This window comes from Bison bison, unplaced genomic scaffold (assembly GCF_000754665.1).
Source record: "Bison bison bison isolate TAMUID 2011002044 unplaced genomic scaffold, Bison_UMD1.0 scf7180017864309, whole genome shotgun sequence".
Classification (NCBI taxonomy): domain Eukaryota; kingdom Metazoa; phylum Chordata; class Mammalia; order Artiodactyla; family Bovidae; genus Bison; species Bison bison.
The window spans coordinates 1,551,698-1,574,581 of NW_011494881.1; the positions used below are offsets into that span (position 1 = coordinate 1,551,698).

Sequence of the window (22,884 nt, forward strand, 5' to 3'; positions counted from 1 at the left end):
ACATCCACACTGATGATAAGTACCATCCCAATTTCAGAAAGATTAAAATAGTGAAAAATAATGACTGGACATTTAGAAAGTATAACTAAGGAGTCAGAAGTTTTAAATAAAACATATACCCAAATAAGAGACTCTGTAAATATAATATGTGGGATTTTAAAATAAACAATGAGAGCTAATTACTTAACTGATATGATTCAAATTAAGACTTACGCTCCAGATACAAGCAGCCTCTAGATACTAAATCAAGCAGGACCTTGTCTGTGTACACACACACAGAATAAATGTATCATGGTTTGTTATTTTTCATAAATCAATACCATAGAAATTATGAATTATTCACAGTAGAGTTAATTCCAAGTAAGCCAGGAATGATATAGCATACATAAAGCATAAGTTTCCATGACAAATAAGAACAAGCATATAAAATCCTACAGATATACGACCCATAACACATTACAGAGCATTGATTTCCCAGAGGCTAACGTGAAACTCACACACACGATAACAGTTCTATTTTCCTTCTCTCCTGTAACTCAAATGTATTCATGGTGCACAATTACTTTTGCATAATAGTATATTTCAGTTATCTGGGCTATTTCATCTGTAACAATAGGAGTTCTTCCTTATTTTAAATGACCATCTTTGGAAGCATCCTATTATTTTCTAATTAATATTTCAATCACTGTGATCATTCTTTAAAGTGCATGGCATCTTTTATTCACACATCAGAGAACATGCTTCAGATTTTTTAAAAAATCTACAAATAAATAGGAATGATTTTCAGGAATATAATTTTTTATATAGGCTTACATTTCTGTCTTCAAGGACTAAGCTCTACACATTTGAGACATTGAAATGTTCACAATAAAAAGAAATAATAATCTCATAGGAAGTCAGTATTTTTATTTAAGAGAAAACAAGCAAATGATAGACCAACTAATTTTTACTAAAGGAAAACTAAATAAAGGTAGAAGGATACAGTAGATGGAAAGAGAAGAGGCAAAAATGGTTCTTTGCATGGAGAAAAGGACTAAGAAAGTAAACAAAGAGGTAATGGATAAAACGTGGGCATTCTATTTTTCTTAGCTTTGGGCTCCAATCTTAGCTGAGGTTAGAAACAAATTTAGTCTGATACGCTCTAACAGAAATATATTTTACCCACCACTAAACAAGAATGGGGGAAGGTTTTATCCAAGGTAATTCAACAATATGAATAAATAATTAGGATATTAAAGAGATCAAGGCTGAAGATTCTTCAAAACCACCTATTTTTTAGAACAACTTTTTTTATCTTATTGAAAAAATGCGAATAATCTCTAGACTTTGACATCTGAATACATTTCAATCTGCCTTTTGTCTGTAACACATGTGTTTCCCTTATGCTCACAATGGTCACTTTTGTTTTTTCTTCATATTTTGAGAACTTGCTTCCTTTCGTTAAGCTGCAACCAGCAAGAGTCCCTTCCATATATATATATATAAAACTGATCCCTTCAAACTAGCATCATGCTTTGTTGCTTTTAGACCTTAATAGGAGCCATAGATTCTTTCTGGGAGTTTTCCAAACTTTAGATTTTAGATATATGGATCAAGATACAGACGTTAAAGTATCAAAGAATCCTCACGGCAAAATAAATATTAAGAAGTTACTGATCAGAGATACATTGTCACAATATTTACCGACAGTGACTGAGCTGTGACACAGGTACAGGGGTACAAGATTATTTCCAAAATCATGGCAGTCAGGCACTATCACTGCTATTGTCCAAAAGAGCACGTACGGGAGTACAGAAAAAATGCTTTTTAAAAAAGGTATCATGAGGATAACCCTATTCTTTATTTCATAGCATGTTACAATGTTATAGCTTTTTGCAATAATATTAAGCTACAGTATCCAGATTATATGAACACTTTAAAATGTAAAAAAAAAAAAAGAAGAAGAAGAAAAAGTTATTGAGTAAAAAGAGCCAGAATGACTTGCCTAGACAATTCTCTTCCACAGTGACTCTCAAAGTGTGATATGTGGATTAACAGCACCAGTCATATGTGAACTTGTAAGAAATGCAAATTTCAGGTCCAACCCCAGACCTACTGAATTTAAAAAAAAAAAAAAAAGCAGGGAAGCAGAGATTGGAGCTGAAGAAGGGGGAGGTTCTTTTTATATATAATGGGCTTCCCAGGTGGCACAGTGGTAAAGAGACATAAAAGACATGAGTTCAATCCTTGCCTCAGGAAGACCCCCTGGAGAAGGAAATGGCAACCCACTCCAGTATTCTTGTCTGGAAAATTCCACTGGACAGAAGAGCCTGGCAGGCTATAGTCTATAGTGTCACAAACGCTTGGAAATGACTAAGCGACTGAGAACTCAAACTTTGAAAACCACTTCAATGTTCAACTGTATTCTAATACCAAATAATATTTTTCCTAGTTTTAAAACCACAAATTTACCCCACTGAACGAAAAGCATTTTTTTTTCCCAAGAAAGCTTTTAGCATTTTCAGAATCACTTAGTTCCCTATTTATCTGAAGGTTCAAGTGAAGAAATAAGCAGCTCCTTTTCAGGCTTTAAAACTGTGGCATTGTGTTTGCTAGTATGAGATTGAGGGACATTAGTGGGACCGTGTGGGGGGTTAGTCAGATCAGCATTTCAGACTCCAAATCTCACCCCCAAAACTGTTTGTCTTTTTATAACTGACTTTTCTCATGTCATTTTTCTCCAGATACCTTTATCAATGAATGTGTCAACTTTTCTGGCATACGACCAGCCCACAATAAGTTACTGTGGGGTGCATCATGAACTTCTCTCTCATAAGTCTTTTGAAACGAATGCACAGGAAGATACGATGGAAACACACCTAGAGACTGAGCTGGACCTGAGCACAATCACAGCAGCTGCCCGAATCACTGACCATAAACAGCCGCTGGCTTAACTGAGCCAAGTGGTAACCAAGAGTTACCACCAAACTGTGTAACCTCAAGGACAAAATGAGGAAGATTTGTTCATTGTGGACTCTAAAAACAACACAATCCCCTGTTAAAATAAACAAAAATCCAAGATTGATTTATGAAATAAAGAAGACATGAATTGTTTCAAGTCTACACTTTGTAATTAGCTAAGTTGTGCAGTATTTTTTTGACTTAAAAAGAGTATGACCCTGAAAAAAAATCTTTTTCTTTTTTCTCAAAATTCATCCTACCTATCTGTAAAAACTGTACAGAGCTAATGTATTTTTCATATTGTAAAGTTTCAATTACAAAAACAATTGGTATGTACAGTACCATAATTTAATTACATTTTACTTTACAAACTTTACACATTTCAGTTTCTAAAATTTTAAATTAACAAATATTATTTCTTGTGTTATTCAGAGTTACTCAGTTTTGTAGGGACTGTTTTGTTACTGCTTTTGTGCCCAGAAACCTTGACTCTAAAATTCTGTGCTGTGCAAAACATGCACGATTTTTATCATGCTTACTGCGTAGAATTTTATCTACTTGTTCCAGAAATAATACATTAACCAAAAAGGGTTTAATTGTTAAGACTTGTAAGAAGTTCTTCAATTACATAGACAGGTTTTTCTTATAAATGAAAAAAAAAATCAAAGATTTTTTTAACACTTCTCAGATTAACTGTTGCCTTGAATTACAGCCTAGTTTCTAAGCAGTGAAATGTAATGATAAAGAGGGATATTTTTAACAATATATTTCCGAATGAATGACTCATTATTTCATTCTTTTGAGTAACCCATTGTTAAGGGTGTTGGGGGGAGGGGCGGAGCATGGACAAAACATCACTGGAAACAAAGGCCGTAACCACAGCAACAGATTTTGATACACTTAAAAGGTGCAGCTGCCAGGGACAAAGAAAAACTTGTTAACATCTCATTATTTCAGGCCAAGGTGGGAGGATAAAGCATAATAATTGAACAGTAGACATTTTTCTCTTAATTAACCTGAAGTGGTTTACCTAAAAATAACCATCAGTCTGGGCAAAATGTGCCTGGTTTTTAAATCAATTTCTCCTTTAGAATGGTGAGGCTACATTTTAGGATCATCTCAAAGGGATGAAAATTTTCACTTTGTGTGAAAATATATATGAAAATTTTCACTTTGTGTGCTACATCAATTTTCTCCTGGGGGAGAACTCTAAATATTTACAGCTCATTCAATATAAACGAGAGCCATTGTGAAGAACTTTATCACTGAAGTAGACTGTAAACATCCTTAAAATATTCTGTACTGTTTATATTGCTATTTTATAATGAGGTTCACTTCCAAATTATCTGAAAAATAACTTAGAGTAATTTGAAACCACCCTGGATCCTATATTGATTATCTGATTGTATTATAAAGCCAATTCAACCAAATTATGAAAACTTGACTTTTCAGAGGCTGAAATAATCAACTTGTTTCTGTCCTTTGCTTGACACAGGTTACTGTTTTGAAAATATTGTCATTTTATCTATGGTATTCATACATTCTTTTGTGTTTTGTGAAACATATAAGTTTCGATTGCTGGTACACTAGAAGAAGTGCATTTTTATGTTGCCATTTTTAATTTATAACATCAAAAATAGGTTGGGAATATATCTAATAGGGATAAGACAGTCAAAAATAATGAAGAAAATAATTTGTGAAAATTGATGTCAAACATTTAATTTTTTATTTCTTCCAAAGAAATTCAAATTTGTAGTTTTATGCAGGTTTATCATTGCAAATTTAAGAGTAGCTTCAAGAAGAATGAATTTAAATAATAAAGAGCAAATTTTTGTTAAAAGTATAGTCAGAAGGAAAAAAAATGTTGGAAGAGCAAATTTACTAATTTAAATGAAACTAAATGTCACAGTACTTGTATCAACTACTTTGCATTCCAGATTTTGTAATATATTTTGCATAAATTATTTGCTATTCAAAAATTTTTGTAATTTTCAGTTTAATTTTAATCTCTATTTTTTTCCAATTCCTAATTTTCTTGTAATTTATTACTGTCAGAATATTCTTAATCCTCTATACTGGGATTTTGCTTTGCAGTTAGCAAATCTATAGAGGATTAATTATGAATCTATTATGTGTGGATCTGAAATCAGATACAAAATTTTATTTATTATGTAAAACAAAATGTCATTTGCAATTTTTTCTTATTAGAAGTTGTCCTTGCAAAGATTCAAAGATCTTTTAATTTGTGTAAATGAGCACTTTATATATCTTTCCAGACATTTTCAAATTGACAAATCATTTTTAGAAAGTTTAAGTTTCCAGGGAGCCTCACAAATATATGCCCTTTATTTCCTGAACGAAACCACTTTCTTTTTTAGGCATTTTAAGTTCCTCTAAAGTGAACCACTATAAACAGAAGCATACACCTTGGAACCATAGCTCTGCGTATCTGAGGACTTACTATAAGCTACATACAGTAAGAGCCAAGTAAACTTCGAATTTTTGTTTTCCTCATATTTGAAATTAAACCCAATGGACCTTTAACAGGAAAAAAAAAAAAAGTTCTGGGTTACTTGTTTGGTTAATTTTTATTTTACCATACCCAGGGGTGTGGGCGCTGGGGAAAATGAAAACCTGCTAACGGAGATTGTGTCTGGAATATTTACATTTGCAATTTATACATTTGTGTCTGAAATCTTGTTTCTAACTTATCTTTTTCAGGATTCAATAATCTCCTATTTCTTCTTTCTAACCACTCCATGTCTCCCTACTTACTATTCATTTATTTAAACAACTGAAATACTTCTGTATTTGGAGTTGAAAAATGCAGTTTAGCCCCGTGTGGTTACAGTAACAGCAATGGCTGCAAACAAATTTATGCAGTGTTTTGAGGTTTACAAACCACATTTCACATTTTGTCTTTATAACCAGTGAAGACACATTAATCTCAAAGAAGTTGAAACTTGCCTAAGAACATAGGGCTAATAATTTATGGAATTGACCTACTCTCAAAATTCAGACCCTATCCTATTAGTCTTTCCACTAATCTAAAAGCCTTCCCTCTCTAATTAGGGCCAGAGAATTTCCAGATAGTAAACAGCATTTTAAAAAATGTTTGATATGTTGTTTAGTCATCCCTAATTTAAATCAGTTCCTCTATCTGTATAACATATGAGCTAAATGGAATCTCTGTGTGCTATGCTGGGCTCTCACATTAAAACTCTATTCAGAAAGTATAACAAGTCATCGGTTTCTTAACAAATCATATTGTTTGTAAATGTGTAGAATTGTTGCTTCCGGGAATTAGATGTATACCGGCCCCAAGGTACAGAATACAATTGAGAAGCACAAGATAAAAGACAAAGATCAAAATTGAGATTATGTGTAGAGTTATAAGGGGCTTCCCTGGTGGCTCAGAGGTTAAAGCGTCTGCCTCCAATGCGGGAGACCCAGGTTCGATCCCTGGGTCAGGAAGATCCCCTGGAAAAGGAAATGGTAACCCCTTCCAGTATTTTTGCCTGGAGAATCCCATGGATGGAGAGACAGATTCAGTGTGTAAAGTTGAATATACGTTTAGCACATGTTCAATTAAACTCAATTCAGAGCTAATTGGGAAAACCTTTATAATTTTCTTTTTTCCTTTTTTGTTTCAGCAAAAAATAATTATTGAACCATGAATTCTTATACCTAGAGAGAATAAAGAATAATTTTCTCTATTCTCCTGCCAACAAAAATGAAAAGCAATTCACCCAAACTGATGTACAAATGATAAAACATACACTAATAAGTAAATAATATTCTTGATCAATTCATTTTTATCATCTCTATCCCTATTTCCAAAACCATAAAATCAGACATATTTTAATATGAAATTATATTTTTAGAAGAAAACATGCCCAAATTTAACATTTAAGAGAAACAGCATAATCCTGACTTGAAATCAGATCAGCATGACTCCACGACCTGCTTAGAAATAGCAAAATCTTTTTTGCAAAAATATTTTTAAAATAAAATAACTGTGTATGACATTAAAAATATGTATTTGTTTTTCTCTATTCCTTACTGGAAGACAGATATCATCTCTCATACTAAACATTAAAAATAAGTAAAAAAACAGAAAGCATGAAAGCAGGTACCTGATGTGAATGATTTGTAAGCTGGAAAAAAGAAAATCTGATGTAGAGTTTCTAATTGCGAATTAGCAGCAGCAGCAGCAGCACATGAAGGGAAAAGTAACAGGACCAGCAGATATTCAACCTCAGGAAAGAAGATGAGAAATCTCTAAAGTAGATACGATAACATCTTACATTGGTATGCTGCTGCTGCTGCTAAGTCGCTTCAGTCCTGTCTGACTCTGTGCGACCCAATAGATGGCAGCCCACCAGGCTCTCCCATTCCTGGGATTCTCCAGGCAAGAACACTGGAGTGGGTTGCCATTTCCTTCCCCAATGCATGAAAGTGAGACATGAAAGTGAAGTCGCTCAGTCGTATCCGACTCCCAGCAACCCCATGGACTGCAGCCTACCAGGCTCCTCGGTCTATGGGATTTTCCAGGCAAAAGTACTGGAGTGGGGTGCCATCGCCTTATCGGTACATTGGTATAGCTCTTAACAATTTATCTCTGGGTAAAAATATGATAATCTCATAATACATAAAAAGTCCCAAGGTCCAGATGCGTGGATTATAGAATAAGAAATCGAGAACCGTTGGTCTTGCAGTAAGAAAGAGCCTCCAACAACTTTTTTACCTTCAACTCACCACAGCTGTCCTTAAGTAGAGAGGTACCAAGGGCAGGGGATTCAGGCTTTCAAAACTCTTCATTTTACTGTGCTAAATTGCTTCAGTTGTTTCTGACTCCTTGTGACCCCATGGACCATAGCCTGCCAGACTCCTCTGTCCATGGGATTCTCCCGGCACAGATACAGGAGCAGGTTGCCATTTCCTCCTCCAGGGGATCTTCCCAACTCAGGGATGGAACCTGAGTCTCTTATGTCTCCTGCACTGGCAGGCAGATCTTTACCACTAGTGACATCTGGGAAGCCCTTCATTTTACTATTAACTCTAATAGAGAAGAAACATTTGAAAAATTTAAAAATATATATATTGAATGGTGATGGGTTATTTGTAAAGATCTCTCATGACTTACATTATGATTTTATTATGAGATAGGAGGCTGCTTCTATGTAACATTTTTAAGTTAGGGTAAAATCAATGTTTGAAAAAGTCCACAGTTGATTATTTACCTTTCTAATAAGGATGGTGAGCTTAAAGCAACAGAGTGTCTCAGTCATCTAGGACTTAGAGAACTCTTGAATTTCTTCCTCCTCTCTCCCAAATATTTATACACTTTGCTTTATGATATGTCTTCCCAACAAACTAAGTGAAATTTTATCTTGTATAAATCAAATAATAATTCAAATATATCAAATGACTATGTGAAAAACTATCCTTGGAGTAAATTGTTCTTGCTTTCTAATATGAAACACCACTCAGTGACTCAATTCTTGTAAACTGATTCCATATATCTTGTGTGAATTATGCAGCACGCTTGTACTGCATGGCCTTAAAAGTTCTACGATGCAGTCTTTGCCCCAGACTGAATAACATAAAGGACTATCTCTAGTTTTGAGCAGGTCTATAGACACTGAAGAGTGATTGTTTTCAGTCATTTTCAATTGCTGAGTTTATTTGTCTGGACTAAAATGAAAAACAATTTTTTTTGGTGGCTTACTGGTAAAGAACTTGCCTACTAATGCAGGAAATGCAGGTTCGATCCTTGGGTCAGGAAGATCCCCTGGAGAAAGAAATGGCAACCCACTCCAGTATTCTTGTCTGGGAAAATCCCATGTACAGAAGAGTCTGGCGGGCTGCAGTCCATGGGGTCACAAATGATTGGACATAACTGACCGATTAAAACAGCAATATGAAAAACAGTATTAAAATAATATGAATGGATAAAGGTGACAGCTATAATTTTTTTCTATTTGTTAATTTAAACTTGTTTTCTATTCATTAGTTTAAACATAGCCTCAAAATTACTATTAATAGAACAAAATGAGCCCAAATCCCCTGGATCCATACTAGATTTACTGAATCAGAATCTCTGGAGTTAATCTCTAAGTCATGCTAAATTTTGCAAAATATTATTCAGATGAACTTACTTTTACTAAACCATTCAGTTACTTTTTATTCTAGTCTAAAATGATCCTCGTAGCTTCCTATTCCAATGTGAATCTAGTTTGCTAAGGCTGCTGAACATTTTTCTTGATTAGAAGAATGTACAGCAAAGGACAACTATACCCAAAATGGTCAGATTGTTTCCTGACAAACTGTATTATTTATAGATTTTTGTTCCCCACTAGCTCTTTCAACAGAAATATCTGAAAACCATCCTAAAGTAGTTGGGTTATTCACTTAAATGATTTACTTTCATGGATAATAATCTAACAGTTGAAAAACTTGAGTTGAGGAGAGAGGAAAGACTTAATTTATGATGTAATAGGCATTGTGCTGTCCTCATATCATTCTCAAACTATCTTAGGAAATAGATACAACCACTGTTTTTTAAAAAAAAGAAAACTTTTTTTTTTGAATAATTTGTAGTTGAATAATTTGCCAAGGCTTATACAGTAGAGTTGGAGATTCAAATCCAGTTCTCCTGACTCTAAGGACGTGCTCCTACTACCCAATAGCACATTTTCAAATGTTAAAAAAGACTATAATCAATATAATTGTGTTCGTATATTTTAATAAGGGGTGTGGAAACCAGAGGAAAAGAACATGCTTTTCTATTCCTAAACAGAAAAATTGATTAAGCTGTTTCACACTGTGCAGAGATTACCTTCAGTACCCCAAGTCTACAACTTAATGGAAAGAAAGACCCATTATTTTCTTGAAGTTTTATACACTGTTTCCTAAAAAGGATAAACATTTGCAAGAAGTTCCTCAAAAAACATGTACTCCTAAATACTCATATTGTATTTTCATTTCCAATCTTCCTAGCTATATTATAAACTTGTAACAAAAATATGATCAGTAGATATTCACAATACAAACTTCAATTAGTCAAAGATGGAGGGAATGTTGGCAAACGAAGCAAAACTTGTATAGATGAACAGTCAGTAAAGTACCCAGTGCAAATGACAATGTCAAAAATAGACCGATCATCTACAGTCACAAAGGTTAACTGGCAATTGGACGCATGGGTTGCAGAATATTCCCTGTGGTAAGTTTATGTAGGGATATTTTTTGTAGAAGCATCATTACTTACACAAATGTTTTCATCATTACATACAGGTGGCCAAATAAAACTTTTATTTTTAAACTCACATCTTCAAATAAAACTTCCTCAGCCTCAGCTATTAGCAAACAATTATTAAATAGCCTCTTGATTCCATTAATGTCTCTAGGAGCTTTTTATTAAACCACTGGACTAACAATCTCTTCTGTTTCTCCCTGAACTTGTACAAGACCAACGTTATATAACTGGGAAGATGCATTATCATTTTATTTATTTTCTTATACTACCTGAACACGTAGCAGCCATGTAAAAAAATTTTTTTTCTTTTATACTTCATGTGGGAATCAAGAGCCAGTAGAATACTCTTATAAGTCACAATTCTACTAAAAATTGCCGCTACTACAACTGTGATAAGACTATGCTTAAATTTAAAACAACTAATAAATACAGCTAAGAAAGAAGCTTAAGCATCCTGAATCTAATATCATTATATCTGTTCATCCTGGCATACAGAAATTACATCTGAAACATCTAAAGTAATTCTGATTTGAGAAAATAAAGATGTTCCTTGTTTGTGAGTTGAAGATATGATAAAGTACAATGAAGAGGACAAAAACATTACACATATTGAGAGGTAAGTAAAAGAAATGTGATTCATTCTCATTAGATAACCTTCCAGTTAGTTCTAAAAATTAAGACTAGTAATTAAAATTTACAATAACATTTATGCCATCAAATGTCAATATGTAAAAACCAATATGGATATTAGGGACATAAAAGCAAACATATGTGTGATAGCAATATGTATCAAATAGAATTAGTTCGACCAGAAGAGAGAATACTAAGGATAAAAAATACTTGGAAACTATCACCATTACTTCTCCAGAGAAAACTGAAAAATCAGAATAAAAGATTCAAACTAAATACCAATGCTCTTTTCAAGATCAATTTTGAAATAGCCCAAATAAAAGCCTCAAACTGTTGCTTTCAACTGTAAGTAACTACATTAATTCATATATACCTAGTCAAGTCAAATTCTGATGTTGAGAAATGAATTGTTTTAAATATCCTTCATCTGTTCTTACTGTTTTACATTAACGATATAGTTGCTTTCAGTTACAGATCCATAAATGCAATGCCCCAAACACTGTATTGAAAATGTAAAAGTCTGGATCAACCCTATCATTTTACTGGCTTCCATGGTGGCTCAGACAGTAAAGTGTCTGCCTACAATGCAGGAGACCTGGGTTTGATCCCTGGGTCGGGAAGATCCTCTGGAGAAGGAAATGGCAACCCACTCCAGTACTCTTGCCTGGAAAATCCCATGGACAGAGGAGCCTGGTAGGCTACAGTCTATGGGGTCACAAAGAGTCAGACACGACTGAGCAACTTCACTTCACTTCATAAAGCAATTATTAGAATAGCATGTCCACCACAGTAGAGCTGGAAGTATGTTTCAAAGTCCTCTCTAGCTTTTCCTGATGAAGACACTTGTAATATTCATTATCTATAGGTCTTATTTTACATTCATTTATAAAAGAAGGAAATTATTGCCCTGAGACAAGACCCTAGAGACCAATTTTAGCTCTAGTCTGACTATACTTATGTAAAAGAGATCGTGGGAAAGAAACTGAATATCTCTGAACTCTAGCCATCTGGAGAAAAAGTTGAGATCTTTGTAAAGTCAACAATTTTTCACATTTGGATTTGATTAAATCTTAAGTTTAGTATACTGAACATTCTTCACAAGTCTTCATCAGTTTCTCTTTAACAAACTTCAAACTTGAGTTTCTTGGACCAATGTTGGATTTTAGTCATGGCTACTTCACAATGAACCCTTGTCATACTTTATCATTTTGTGGAAGAATAACATAAGGTCGAGGTTCAGTTCAGTTCAGTTCAGTTGCTCATTCGTGTCTGATTCTTTGCAACCCCATGAATCGCAGCACGCCAGGCCTTCCTGTCCCTCACCAACTCCCGGAGTTTGCCCAGACTCATGTCCATCGAGTCAGTGATGCCATCCAGCCATCTCATCCTCTGGCGTCCCCTTCTCCTCCTGCCCCCAATCCCTCCCAGCATCAGAGTCTTTTCCAATGAGTCAACTCTTCGCATGAGGTGGCCAAAGTACTGGAGTTTCAGCTTTAGCATCAGTCCTTGCAAAGAAATCCCAGGGCTGATCTCCTTCAGAATGGACTGGTTGGATCTCCTTGCAGTCCAAGGGACTCTCAAGAGTCTTCTCCAACACCACAGTTCAAAAGCATCAATTCTTCAGCGCTCAGCCTTCTTCACAGTCCAACTCTCACATCCATACATGACCACAGGAAAAACCATAGCCTTGACTAGACGAACCTTTGTTGGCAAAGTAATGTGTCTGCTTTTGAATATGCTATCTAGGTTGGTCATAACTTTCCTTCCAAGGAGTAAGCGTCTTTTAATGTCATGGCTGCAGTCACCATCTGCAGTGATTTTGGAGCCCCCCAAAATAAAAATAAAGTCTGACACTGTTTCCACTGTTTCCCCATCTATTTCCCATGAAGGGATGGGACCGGATGCCATGATCTTCGTTTTCTGAATGTTGAGCTTTAAGCCAACTTTTTCACTCTCCACTTTCACCTTCATCAAGAGGCTTTTTAGTTCCTCTTCACTTTCTGCCATAAGAGTGGTGTCATCTGCATATCTGAAGTTTTTGATATTTCTCCCGGCAATCTTGATTCCAGTTTGTGTTTCTTGCGGTCCAGCGTTTCTCATGACGTACTCTGCATATAAGTTAAATAAGCAGGGTGACAATATACAGCCTTGACGTACTCCTTTTCCTATTTGGAACCAGTCTGTTGTTTCATGTCCAGTTCTAACTGTTGCTTCCTGACCTGCATACAAATTTCTCAACAGGCAGATCAGGTGGTCTGGTATTCCCATCTCTTTCAGAATTTTCCACAGTTTATTGTGATCCACACCGTCAAAGGCTTTGGCATAGTCAATAAAGCAGAAATAAATGTTTTAATGGAACTCTCTTGCTTTTTCAATGATCCAGCAGATGTTGGCTATTTGATCTCTGGTTCCTCTGCCTTTTCTAAAACCAGCTTGAACATCAGGAAGTTCATGGTTCACATATTGCTGAAGCCTGGCTTGGAGAATTTTGAGCTTTACTTTACTAGCATGTGAGATGAGTGCAATTGTGCAGTAGTTTGAGCATTCTTTGGCATTGCCTTTCTTTGGGATTGGAATGAAAACTGACCTTTTCCAGTCCTGTGGCCAGTAAGACATGGTCTTACTGTCATATACTTTCACTTACTGAGGACAGACAACTGACCATGCTCTATAACTTCCACCAGAAAGAAATTCTATATAATTTCCAGAAACAATAATTTAATACTAAGCACTTTAAGACAAAATGATAATAATTAACAATGAGAGCTTCTCAGGTGGCTCAGTGGTAAAGAATCCACCTGCAATGCAGGAGAGGCAGGTTTGATCCTTGGGTCGGGAATATCCCCTGGAGATGGAAATGGCAACCCACACAAGTGTTCTTGCCTGGGAAATCCGATGGACAGTTGAGCCTGGCAGGCTACCATGCCTGGGGTCACATAGAGTCGGACACGACCTAGCAACTAAAAAACAACAACACTTAATGAATGTTTGCTTTTCTAAACATTATACTTGAATTAAGTCATCTAATACTCATTAATATGGTTAATTGTTGTTTAGTTGCTAAGCCATGCCTGTTTTGCAACCTCATGGATTATAGCCCACCACGTTCCTCTGTCCATAGGATTTCCCAGGCAAGAATACTAGAGTGGGTTGCCATTTTCTTCTCCAACTATGATTAAACAATAATTGTAGAAGTAAATACTATTACTAGCCCTTAAAAAGATAAGGAAAATGATGCTCAAAGTGATTATGTAACATACGTCTATTAAACTGCGGAACAAGAATTCAAATTCAAATGATAGATATATTGACAAACTGATCCCTACTAACTGCCCATTTAAAGTTGGCTTCATAAGCAAAACACTTAACGTCTATTCACTTAAGGCTATGACTGAAGTCACCAATATAATGTATGTGTTTATTATCCATTTATCCATATTATCCAGGTACCTAATATATGCCTACCAGAAAGCAGGAATCTTTGAGAGAGATAAAAGGTATATGATACAGTCCCTATTCTCAAGGAGTTTATAGACTGAGCCATAAAAGACATTCACAAAAGGGAAAAAAAAAATCCAAGCTAATTCAAGTATCTGCCATTGCACACAATGATGAGCAGATGAAATCAAAGTTAAGAGTTGTTGAGGCTTACTTCACTCTGTATAATAGGCTCCAGTTTCATCCACCTCATTAGAACTGATTCAAATGTATTCTTTTTAATGGCTGAGTAATACTCCATTGTGTATATGTACCACTGCTTTCTTATCCATTCATCTGCTGATGGACATCTAGGTTGCTTCCATGTCCTGGCTATTATAAACAGTGCTGCGATGAACATTGGGGTACACGTGTCTCTTTCCCTTCTGGTTTCCTCAGTGTGTATGCCCAGCAGTGGGATTGCTGGATCATAAGGCAGTTCTATTTCCAGTTTTTTAAGGAATCTCCACACTGTTCTCCATAGTGGCTGTACTAGTTTGCATTCCCACCAACAGTGTAAGAGGGTTCCCTTTTCTCCACACCCTCTCCAGCATTTATTATTTGTAGGAGGGAGGGGGGTTCAGGATGGGGAACACATGTATACCCGTGGTGGATCCATTTTGATGTTTGGCAGAACTAATACAATTATGTAAAGTTTGAGAATAGAATAAAATTAATTAAAAAAAAAAAAAAAGAGTTGTTGAGGATAATTCTGGGCAAAAGTGAGAACTAAAGACTAGAAGACGAACAGTATTCAGTTGGGTAAAATTAAAAAAAAAAGAGGAAAGTGAAGAAACAACATTATGTTTTTATTCATGTAGGTTTGTTATCCTGAAAGTAATGTTAGAGTTGTGCTTCTCTGGCCTAGAAACAGAAAGCTCAGGTTCTTCCTGATTGCCTTTCAGTTCAGACCCAAATTTTGCTCTGGCCACAGCAAACTTAGGGCCTTTCTACATGGACATAAATATTTTTCAGCTTTTCCTCAACTCTATTTCTCTTTATACTGCAATTTATCCATTGTGTTTTATAATTCCTTGGGGTGGGGTAGTGGTAAATTATATTAATCCTTTGTGGAAAATGCTATGTCTGTTTCAGTAAAATGTCCATAAAGCATTTTGAAAACTGATTCAGCCAACTTTATTCATTGAAATAATTTTGTGAATTAAATCAAATAATTTCTTAGAAGCTAACAATAATAAAATCCTCAAATTACTGTTTGGCATCAGGTGGAAAAAATGGCCTACAAGTTACTTTACTTTCTTTTTAAAACCTTTTCAGTCTTTATGTTAAAATTGGTTAATACTAACCATAATTTCTATTCTGAAGGAGATCAGCCCTGGGATTTCTTTGGAAGGAATGATGCTAAAGCTGAAACTCCAGTACTTTGGCCACCTCATGTGAAGAGTTGACTCACTGGAAAAGACTCTGATGCTGGGAGGGATTGGGGGCAGGAGGAGAAGGGGATGACAGAGGATGAGATGGCTGGATGGCATCACTGACTGGATGGACGTGAGTCTGAGTGAACTCTGGGAGTTGGTGAGGAACAGGGAGGCCTGGCGTGCTGCAAATCATGGGGTTGCAAAGTCGGACATAACTGAGTGACTGAACTGAATTGAACCATAATTTTTATTCCAAAAAATAAACAAAATTTTTATTTTTGATTGCTACATTTTACAAATAAAGAAACTAAAGTAGAACATGATTAAAGGCCATGATCAATATCATTTTGGGAAAAGAAAACAGATCCACTACTAGAATTCACATTTACTCGATATTATTTTTACTATAGTACAATATTTCACAAAATATCAAGTTCAGTTCAGTCACTCAGTCGTGTCCGACTCTTTGTGACCCCATGAACCACAGCACACCAGGCCTCCCTGTCCATCACCAACTCCTGGAGTCCACCCAAACCCATGTCCATAGAGTCGGTGATGCCATCCAACCATCTCATCCTCTGTTGTCCCCTTCTCCTCTTGCCCTCAATCTTTCCCAGCATCAGGGTCTTTTCCAATGAGTCAGCTCTTCGCATAAAGTGGCCAAAGATTTGGAGTTTCAGCTTCAACATCAGTCCTTCCAATGAACACCCAGGACTGATCTCCTTTAGGATGGACTGGTTGGATCTCCTTGCAGTCCAAGGGACTCTCAAGAGTCTTCTCCAACACCACAGTTCAAAAACATCAATTCTTCAGCGCTCAGTTTTCGTTATAGCCCAACTCTCACATTCATACACGACCACTGGAAAAACAATAGCTTTGACTAGACGGATCCTTGTTGGCAAATTACTGTCTCTGCTTTTTAATATACTGCCTAGGTTGGTCATAACTTTCCCTCCGAGGAGACAAAATATCAGAAAATATTTTGATTTTTTTGACAAAATTTAACAAAATAAGCTGAATTATTTCTGCCTTTAAAGTACAGACAATTTTCAATAAAGCTGTTATTTTTTAAAGCACAAATGAGGCTGAGAAACCTCTTTCCATCAAATTTTGCTTGTCATTTGAACTATTAACTTGCAGGTATCTCCGTGTCCACTTGATAGTTACACATTTTCTTTTTTTTTATTCAATCATCTTTATTAACCTATCAATGTTATATTTTATACATAACAGCTAGTCTTCTCAAAGGAATCTACTTTAGTACATCATGTTAATAATAAAAAGCCAAGTAAGAGGGCTGAACTTCAACCTATCATTTTAATATCCTGTGGACAAAGCAAGCTAGAAAATCAATCACTTTGCACACATGTAAGAGTAGTGTTCCAAAATAAGTAGGAAGCTGCTATACTTTCAAGCAGGGGAGGAAAAAAACTTCCATTTTGGTCTTTTTTCTTCCAGCAAATTATACTTTCAATTAACAGCAATAATGGTATCATAAAAAAATGCTCTGCTTTTTAAATCCCTGAACTTCAATACAAATTAAAATAGTAGTATTGGAGTCTCTTGGGAGGCAAACAGCTAGCAGCTACGTTCATCAGTGTAACTGAGCCTCTTAATAGATAACCTGGTCCAGGCTGGGTACAGCCCTGACCAAAGGGAGGACGGCTATGTGCATATGGGTTAGACCCACTTGGAAAAGGGGTCATGGTACTTCCAGGAGGTGGGGTGAAACCTGGTCTTGGCTGGTAGGCCCCGGGTTGGCTTAGAGCCATTCCCGGTTGTGAGGCAGGGGCCACAATGTAATTAGTGGGCTGAGAAGTTTGGGTAGTGTAAGTTTGTGGAGGGTAACTGCTCGCCTGATACTGCTGTGGAGGCTGAGCAGGCAGTTGCTGTGGCTGACCAGAAAAGGCAGGTGCCGGTGCCTGGGAAGTTGGTTGCTGGCCATATCCTGGGAACTGCTGAGGTTGTTGGGGTCCAGTCTGCCGACTATAGCCTGAATACTGAATACCGTACTGCTGCGGCAGCTGGGGGGGGTGCCTGTGGCTGCTGAGTGCCATAGCTGGGCTACTGTGAGTACTGCTGATACATCTGACTTGCTTGAGTCTGAGCTCCTGTATATGGTGGCTGCTGTGGCTGAACTCCTGGTGGGTGAGCTGCAGAGAGGGAGGAAGCAATGCTGTTGGGAGTTCCTGACTGGTCTTCTGCAGGAGCATTGGGAAGCCCTGAAACCTGATCATCTGTTAAGCCAAACGCCGACATGATATTTTTATTGATTTCATCTTGGTTTTTTAAAGGATCAAAAGCTGACATACTTGCTGCCATAATCTGAGTAGACTGTTTACCAGAAGAATCAGCAGCAGCAGGCTTTTCTTCCCTGCCATCCACAGTGTCGTTTTCACGAATGCTGGAGGACGGGGCTGGTTCTCCAGGTGGTTCCAAACTATCCAGTGAGCAATTCACTTTATTTCGAAGTTCTATCAGTTCTCGACGAAGGTATTTCACCTGACTTGATTCAAGGGGTCTTGGTTGGCCATTAACAAATAATGTCAGTTTCAGTATCCTACTGCCCTGAATTGCAAAGGAAAGGTCAGAACTATCAAAAATTGTTATAAGATCTCCATCTTCATCTTTATGTTTTATTGTAACTTCATCATTACTCAGAAGTTTTCCTCTGAAGACTCGCTGCTTCATTAACACTAATTCATCATAAGTAATATCTTCATTATGAATGGGAATTCGTCGAATATCCTCCCCAAGTTGAGCTTTTATGATTAGTTTCCCACTCAGATCCAACTGCCCATTCATGGTGGACTCCAGGATGTTCTATATATGTAACTCTAGAGAAAGACGTTTTCCCGAGGCCGCCACCATCGGGCTCTGGGGCGTTGGGGGAAGGCTGCAGTCACAGCCCACTCGGTTGCCCTCCGGGGCCGCCGCACCTCCTGGCAGACAAGCGCAGGCCCCGACCAATCGCAATGACCCACCAAGCCTAGCGAGAGCTCGATAGTTACACATTTTCATTCACAGGTACAATTTTCATTCAAAGTATTTTTATTTGTATAGAGATTATTTTTATATTATTCCCACAATTATCTTGGTGTTCTTAATCCAATTCAGTCAAATAAATATTAATTTTTTCAGCTTTTACTATAACATGCCAAGGACTAAGATAGGTGATAAAGTGAAAATCATCTAGTATTTTCCTCCGATAGTTAGCTACTCAGTTTCTTTCCACATATAAATACTAAAGAAGATTTTTTAAAAATTTCCCCTTCCACAATCTTCTAAATTTAATCCTCAAATCATGAGTATTCAATTTATCCATTCCATGGTAAGTTCAGGATACATGAATTTTGTTAAATAATAAATAAATGTAATGGATTGTTAGATGCTTTGTTTTTAACATGTCCCATGCAAATCCTGTGTGTGTGTGTGTGTGTGAGAGAATGAGTGAAAGCCTATATTGCATTTCTAACCTCAGAAATATGTGAAAAAATGTAGAAGAGTTGTATTTGCCTGTGCAATTCAAATTTTCACCACTTACTGGTTATGACATGACTGATACTGAAGTAAATGAAATTTAGGATATATGTAAGGTCTTTTGTATTCTATTCTATCAAACAATTCTTTTAGAAAGTGAGAAATATTAGTAAAGTGGTCAGTTCATCTGATACAGTAATAAGCACAGTTGTTCTGGTAGGTGTTCAGCATCATTAACTTTTCACTTTTTAAAATATGTTTTTCCCTTAACAAATTCCTCTCTTGATGAGACTACCATTATTCCCAAAGGATTTCATTGTTTGTTTGGTGTTTAAGGCAATTTCTTATTAAATTCTTAAGACTGCACCTTGCATTAAGCTGAGACAAAATAGTTGAAGCAAATTCAGTATTTAGTTCAAGGCATAGTTTTGTGATTTTCCCACTTATAAATATATATATTTTTAACATTAGAATTCCAGAATATATCGATATTAACATGAAGAGAATTGATCTTGAAGAATGCTATTTTAATGAATACCAAAGAACTTGTGTCTTAGTGGTCCCCTAAAACATTCTTGTGGATTATGAAGTGTGATATGACAAGGGTAGTCATTACAATCCAAAATATGGATGTGAAATGTGTACTACATTCAAATAATCTTTTTCTAATATAAATTTCATATAAATTTTTACTCTAGTTATCTATAGCATGGCCCATGCTTTATTGTAGTAAATGAGCCCATAAAACTAAGTTTATTAGACTGGAACTATTTCTATTAAATACCCAAAGTATTCCTAGTGTGAGTGTTTTGAATGTTTTTGAAATGTTGCATATGCAGGGTGCATATTTTTTCCCATTTTAAAAAATTTTGTATAATTTTTTAATAATTATAAAATTACAGCAGCATTGAGGTTTCTGAAGTTTCATGACTGTCCTTAAGTCCTATTAAGAAGCAGCAATATCTAGGCTGGGAAACTCAAGTTGGTTTACAAAGAAAATTAATTTGCTTTTCATTTCATGAGGCCCTGTTACAATTAGTATGAAATACTGACATTTACATTCCTGAGTGCAATAAGAGCAGGATGGAATGGTGATGGCAAATAATTGGACAATCTCCAGAGAGGCTTTGAGAAACACTATTAGATCTCCATCTGCTAGTTGGAAATTCCATGTTCATAGTTCATAATGCCAGCTAAAATAAAAGGCTTCGATGATTTCTACCACTCCTTTTCAGGCTTGTACCCCATCTACTTCCAAAAGGACTTGTGACAATTTATGGACTAAAACACTTGCATAATTAAATATTTTCAGCTAGTAATGACTAGAAAACAGGCTACATTTTATTATTGCTGTTGAATTTGCCAACGTATACTAAATTTGCTATAAACACATTCCCTTAAAAAATTCTAGTTTGAAAACATTTACTAAATAGAAATCAAAAGAAAATAAGTAAAAGAGCAGAAATAAACAAAAATTAAATAAGGGTTTAAAATAAATTTATGAAGATGTAATTCTAAGTAATACTTGACTGAAATAATTTATCATGCCTTTGAATTCCATGAATAAAATAATATTCACTTTATCCATTCCATTAAGATATACCATAAGTAACTTTCATAGAAAATTTCAAAAGGGGCCCTAAATAAATCACAGAATGATTAATATATTTAAGTCTTCTTTTCCATGTCTATGTATGCTTCCTTTTTTCCTTTTCTCCACCTTTTTTTTGAGTGATACCTGATATATACATGTCTGCTTACATAGTAAGCAAGGGTGACAAGACTTGAAGAGGAAAGTTTATATCAATTTATCTTGTAACATAAATTGTCCAATTATATAATATTATGCAGTTTTATTAGAGCACCAAAAAAAATAAATAAGGTTATATTATTTAACTAAGTTCCAGATCTGACAACCAAACCTAGTTTCCAAAGTAAATCCTTTTTTCCATAAATTGAATATTCCAGAGCCTAAAAAATTTGTATAATGCTCAAAGCTCCCTTCTAAAAAGATCTTTTGACATTTTTCATAAAAGCAAATCTTTTCTCATGGCTGTGTTTTAGGACTTCCACAAATCCCTTGAATAACCAATAACTTGGCTTTATATGACTATACATGTATATTTATGGAAGATCCAGAAGTTTGCAAATGGGAATTGCTAAAAAAAAAATATATATATATATATATATATATCTTAAAATTATTTCTGTCAAATCATCTGTGATTCAAAGTCATCCACTGGAGTGTATTTATATATGGTACTATAATAGACAATAAGATAAAAAGAAATTTACTACAGGACATTCCCACTTCTCCCTAGAGTCATGGTGTTCCAGAGAAAACACCACTCTCCTCAGGAATACCAGTATACAATTTTAATATATGAAAAGTATGCACCTGTTTTACACACTCAGTCGCTCAATCATGTCTGACTGTTTGTGATCCCATAGACTGTAGCCTGCCAGGTTCCTCTGTCCATGGGATTTTCTTAGCAAGAGTACTGAAGTGGGTTGCATTTCCTCCTCTAGGGGATCTTCCTGACTGAGGGATCAAATCCACACCTCCTGAACTGGCAGGCAGATACTTTACCACTGAGCTACCTGGGAATCATTGAACTGTTACTGGTTATGAAATTACCAGATGGTAATGTTTTTACCAAAACAAACCTTGAGGCAACATTCTGTGGAAAAAAATTAAAACCTTCTTTAGAAATAAGAGTAACAGTTAATAATAAATTATGTGCAAGTCACTCCAGCACAGTGTATTTCAATCACTTCAATATTTTTATCTCTCTCAAAAAAGTGTCAGAAATGAGGCATGAAAAACTATTAACTGAATCATTCACACATTGAATAGATGTTGTTTGTCAGTTTGTTCTTTCAATGGAAATAATGAACAACTTATTTATTTATAACTGGTAATTATGATAATACACCTACATTTTCCACTCTTTTTGGTATAGCATAGATATTTTATAATTGTCTTATTTCATACCTGATCTAAGATCATAAGCATCTATAAAAATTTTGTCTTTCTCAGATTTTCCATAGCTTCCTTTGACTTGGGATATAATTAAAATATTTTAAATGACTTGGTTCCCTTTTCTTTTTTTCTTTTTTTGCCTTTTCCTCTGGTAGAATTGACCTTAGTGGCTCAGTCAGCAAAGAATCTGCCTGCAATGCAGGAGACCCAGGTTTGATCCCTGGGTTAGGAAGAGTCCCTGGAGAAGGGCATAGCAACCCACTCCAGTATTCTTGCCTGGAGAATCCCACAGACAGAGGAGCTTGGTGAGCTATAGTCCATGGGGTGGCAAAGAGTCGGACACGACTGAACGACTAACACTTTCTTTTCTTTCAAATTTATGCAACTGAAGACTGAAATCTGACTTTTAAGTAGATGCAGAATACATTTATATAATCACTATGGAGTGAATCTTGTTAGCTCTTGGACTTATTTGTCATTTACCTTATTTTCTTTCTGGGTAGAAGGATACAGGGCAGATAAAGAAAGATAATAGAGGCTGATTTATACTTCAGAGAGAAGGAATTCTTGGTCTTAAGAATCAAGGCAAAAAGGCTTGCTGCATACCATTTTTCAATTATTTTTAGAACAGAGAGAAACATTTCCCTTGAACTTTTCTCCTCTAACCCTGAAATCAATTTCATCTTTTCTAGAGTTGCAACAGTTTTTCCATCTTGCTGCAGAACATGCTATATGTA

The 22,884-nt window shown here is 35.7% G+C and overlaps 2 protein-coding genes, 1 long non-coding RNA gene and 1 pseudogene across 3 annotated transcripts in view; 2 read left to right on the forward strand and 2 right to left on the reverse strand.

Moving 5' to 3' along the window:
• Window positions 1-3,727, forward strand: part of LRRTM3 (leucine rich repeat transmembrane neuronal 3) — a 213,048-nt gene extending 209,321 nt beyond the window's left edge. Inside the window, exon 3 of the mRNA XM_010852150.1 lies at window positions 2,724-3,727. Coding sequence (XP_010850452.1) covers window positions 2,724-2,933 — 210 coding nt within the window. The 3' untranslated portion in view covers window positions 2,934-3,727. The remainder of the gene's footprint in view (window positions 1-2,723) is intronic.
• Window positions 1-22,884, reverse strand: part of CTNNA3 (catenin (cadherin-associated protein), alpha 3) — a 1,923,005-nt gene that overhangs the window by 1,313,512 nt on the left and 586,609 nt on the right. The window lies entirely within an intron of this gene.
• On the forward strand, window positions 13,982-15,068 carry LOC104997431. Its single transcript, XR_826330.1, has 2 exons — window positions 13,982-14,474; window positions 15,011-15,068. It is a non-coding gene; the product is annotated as an uncharacterized LOC104997431 (long non-coding RNA).
• Window positions 16,632-21,265, reverse strand: LOC104997430 (annotated as a pseudogene).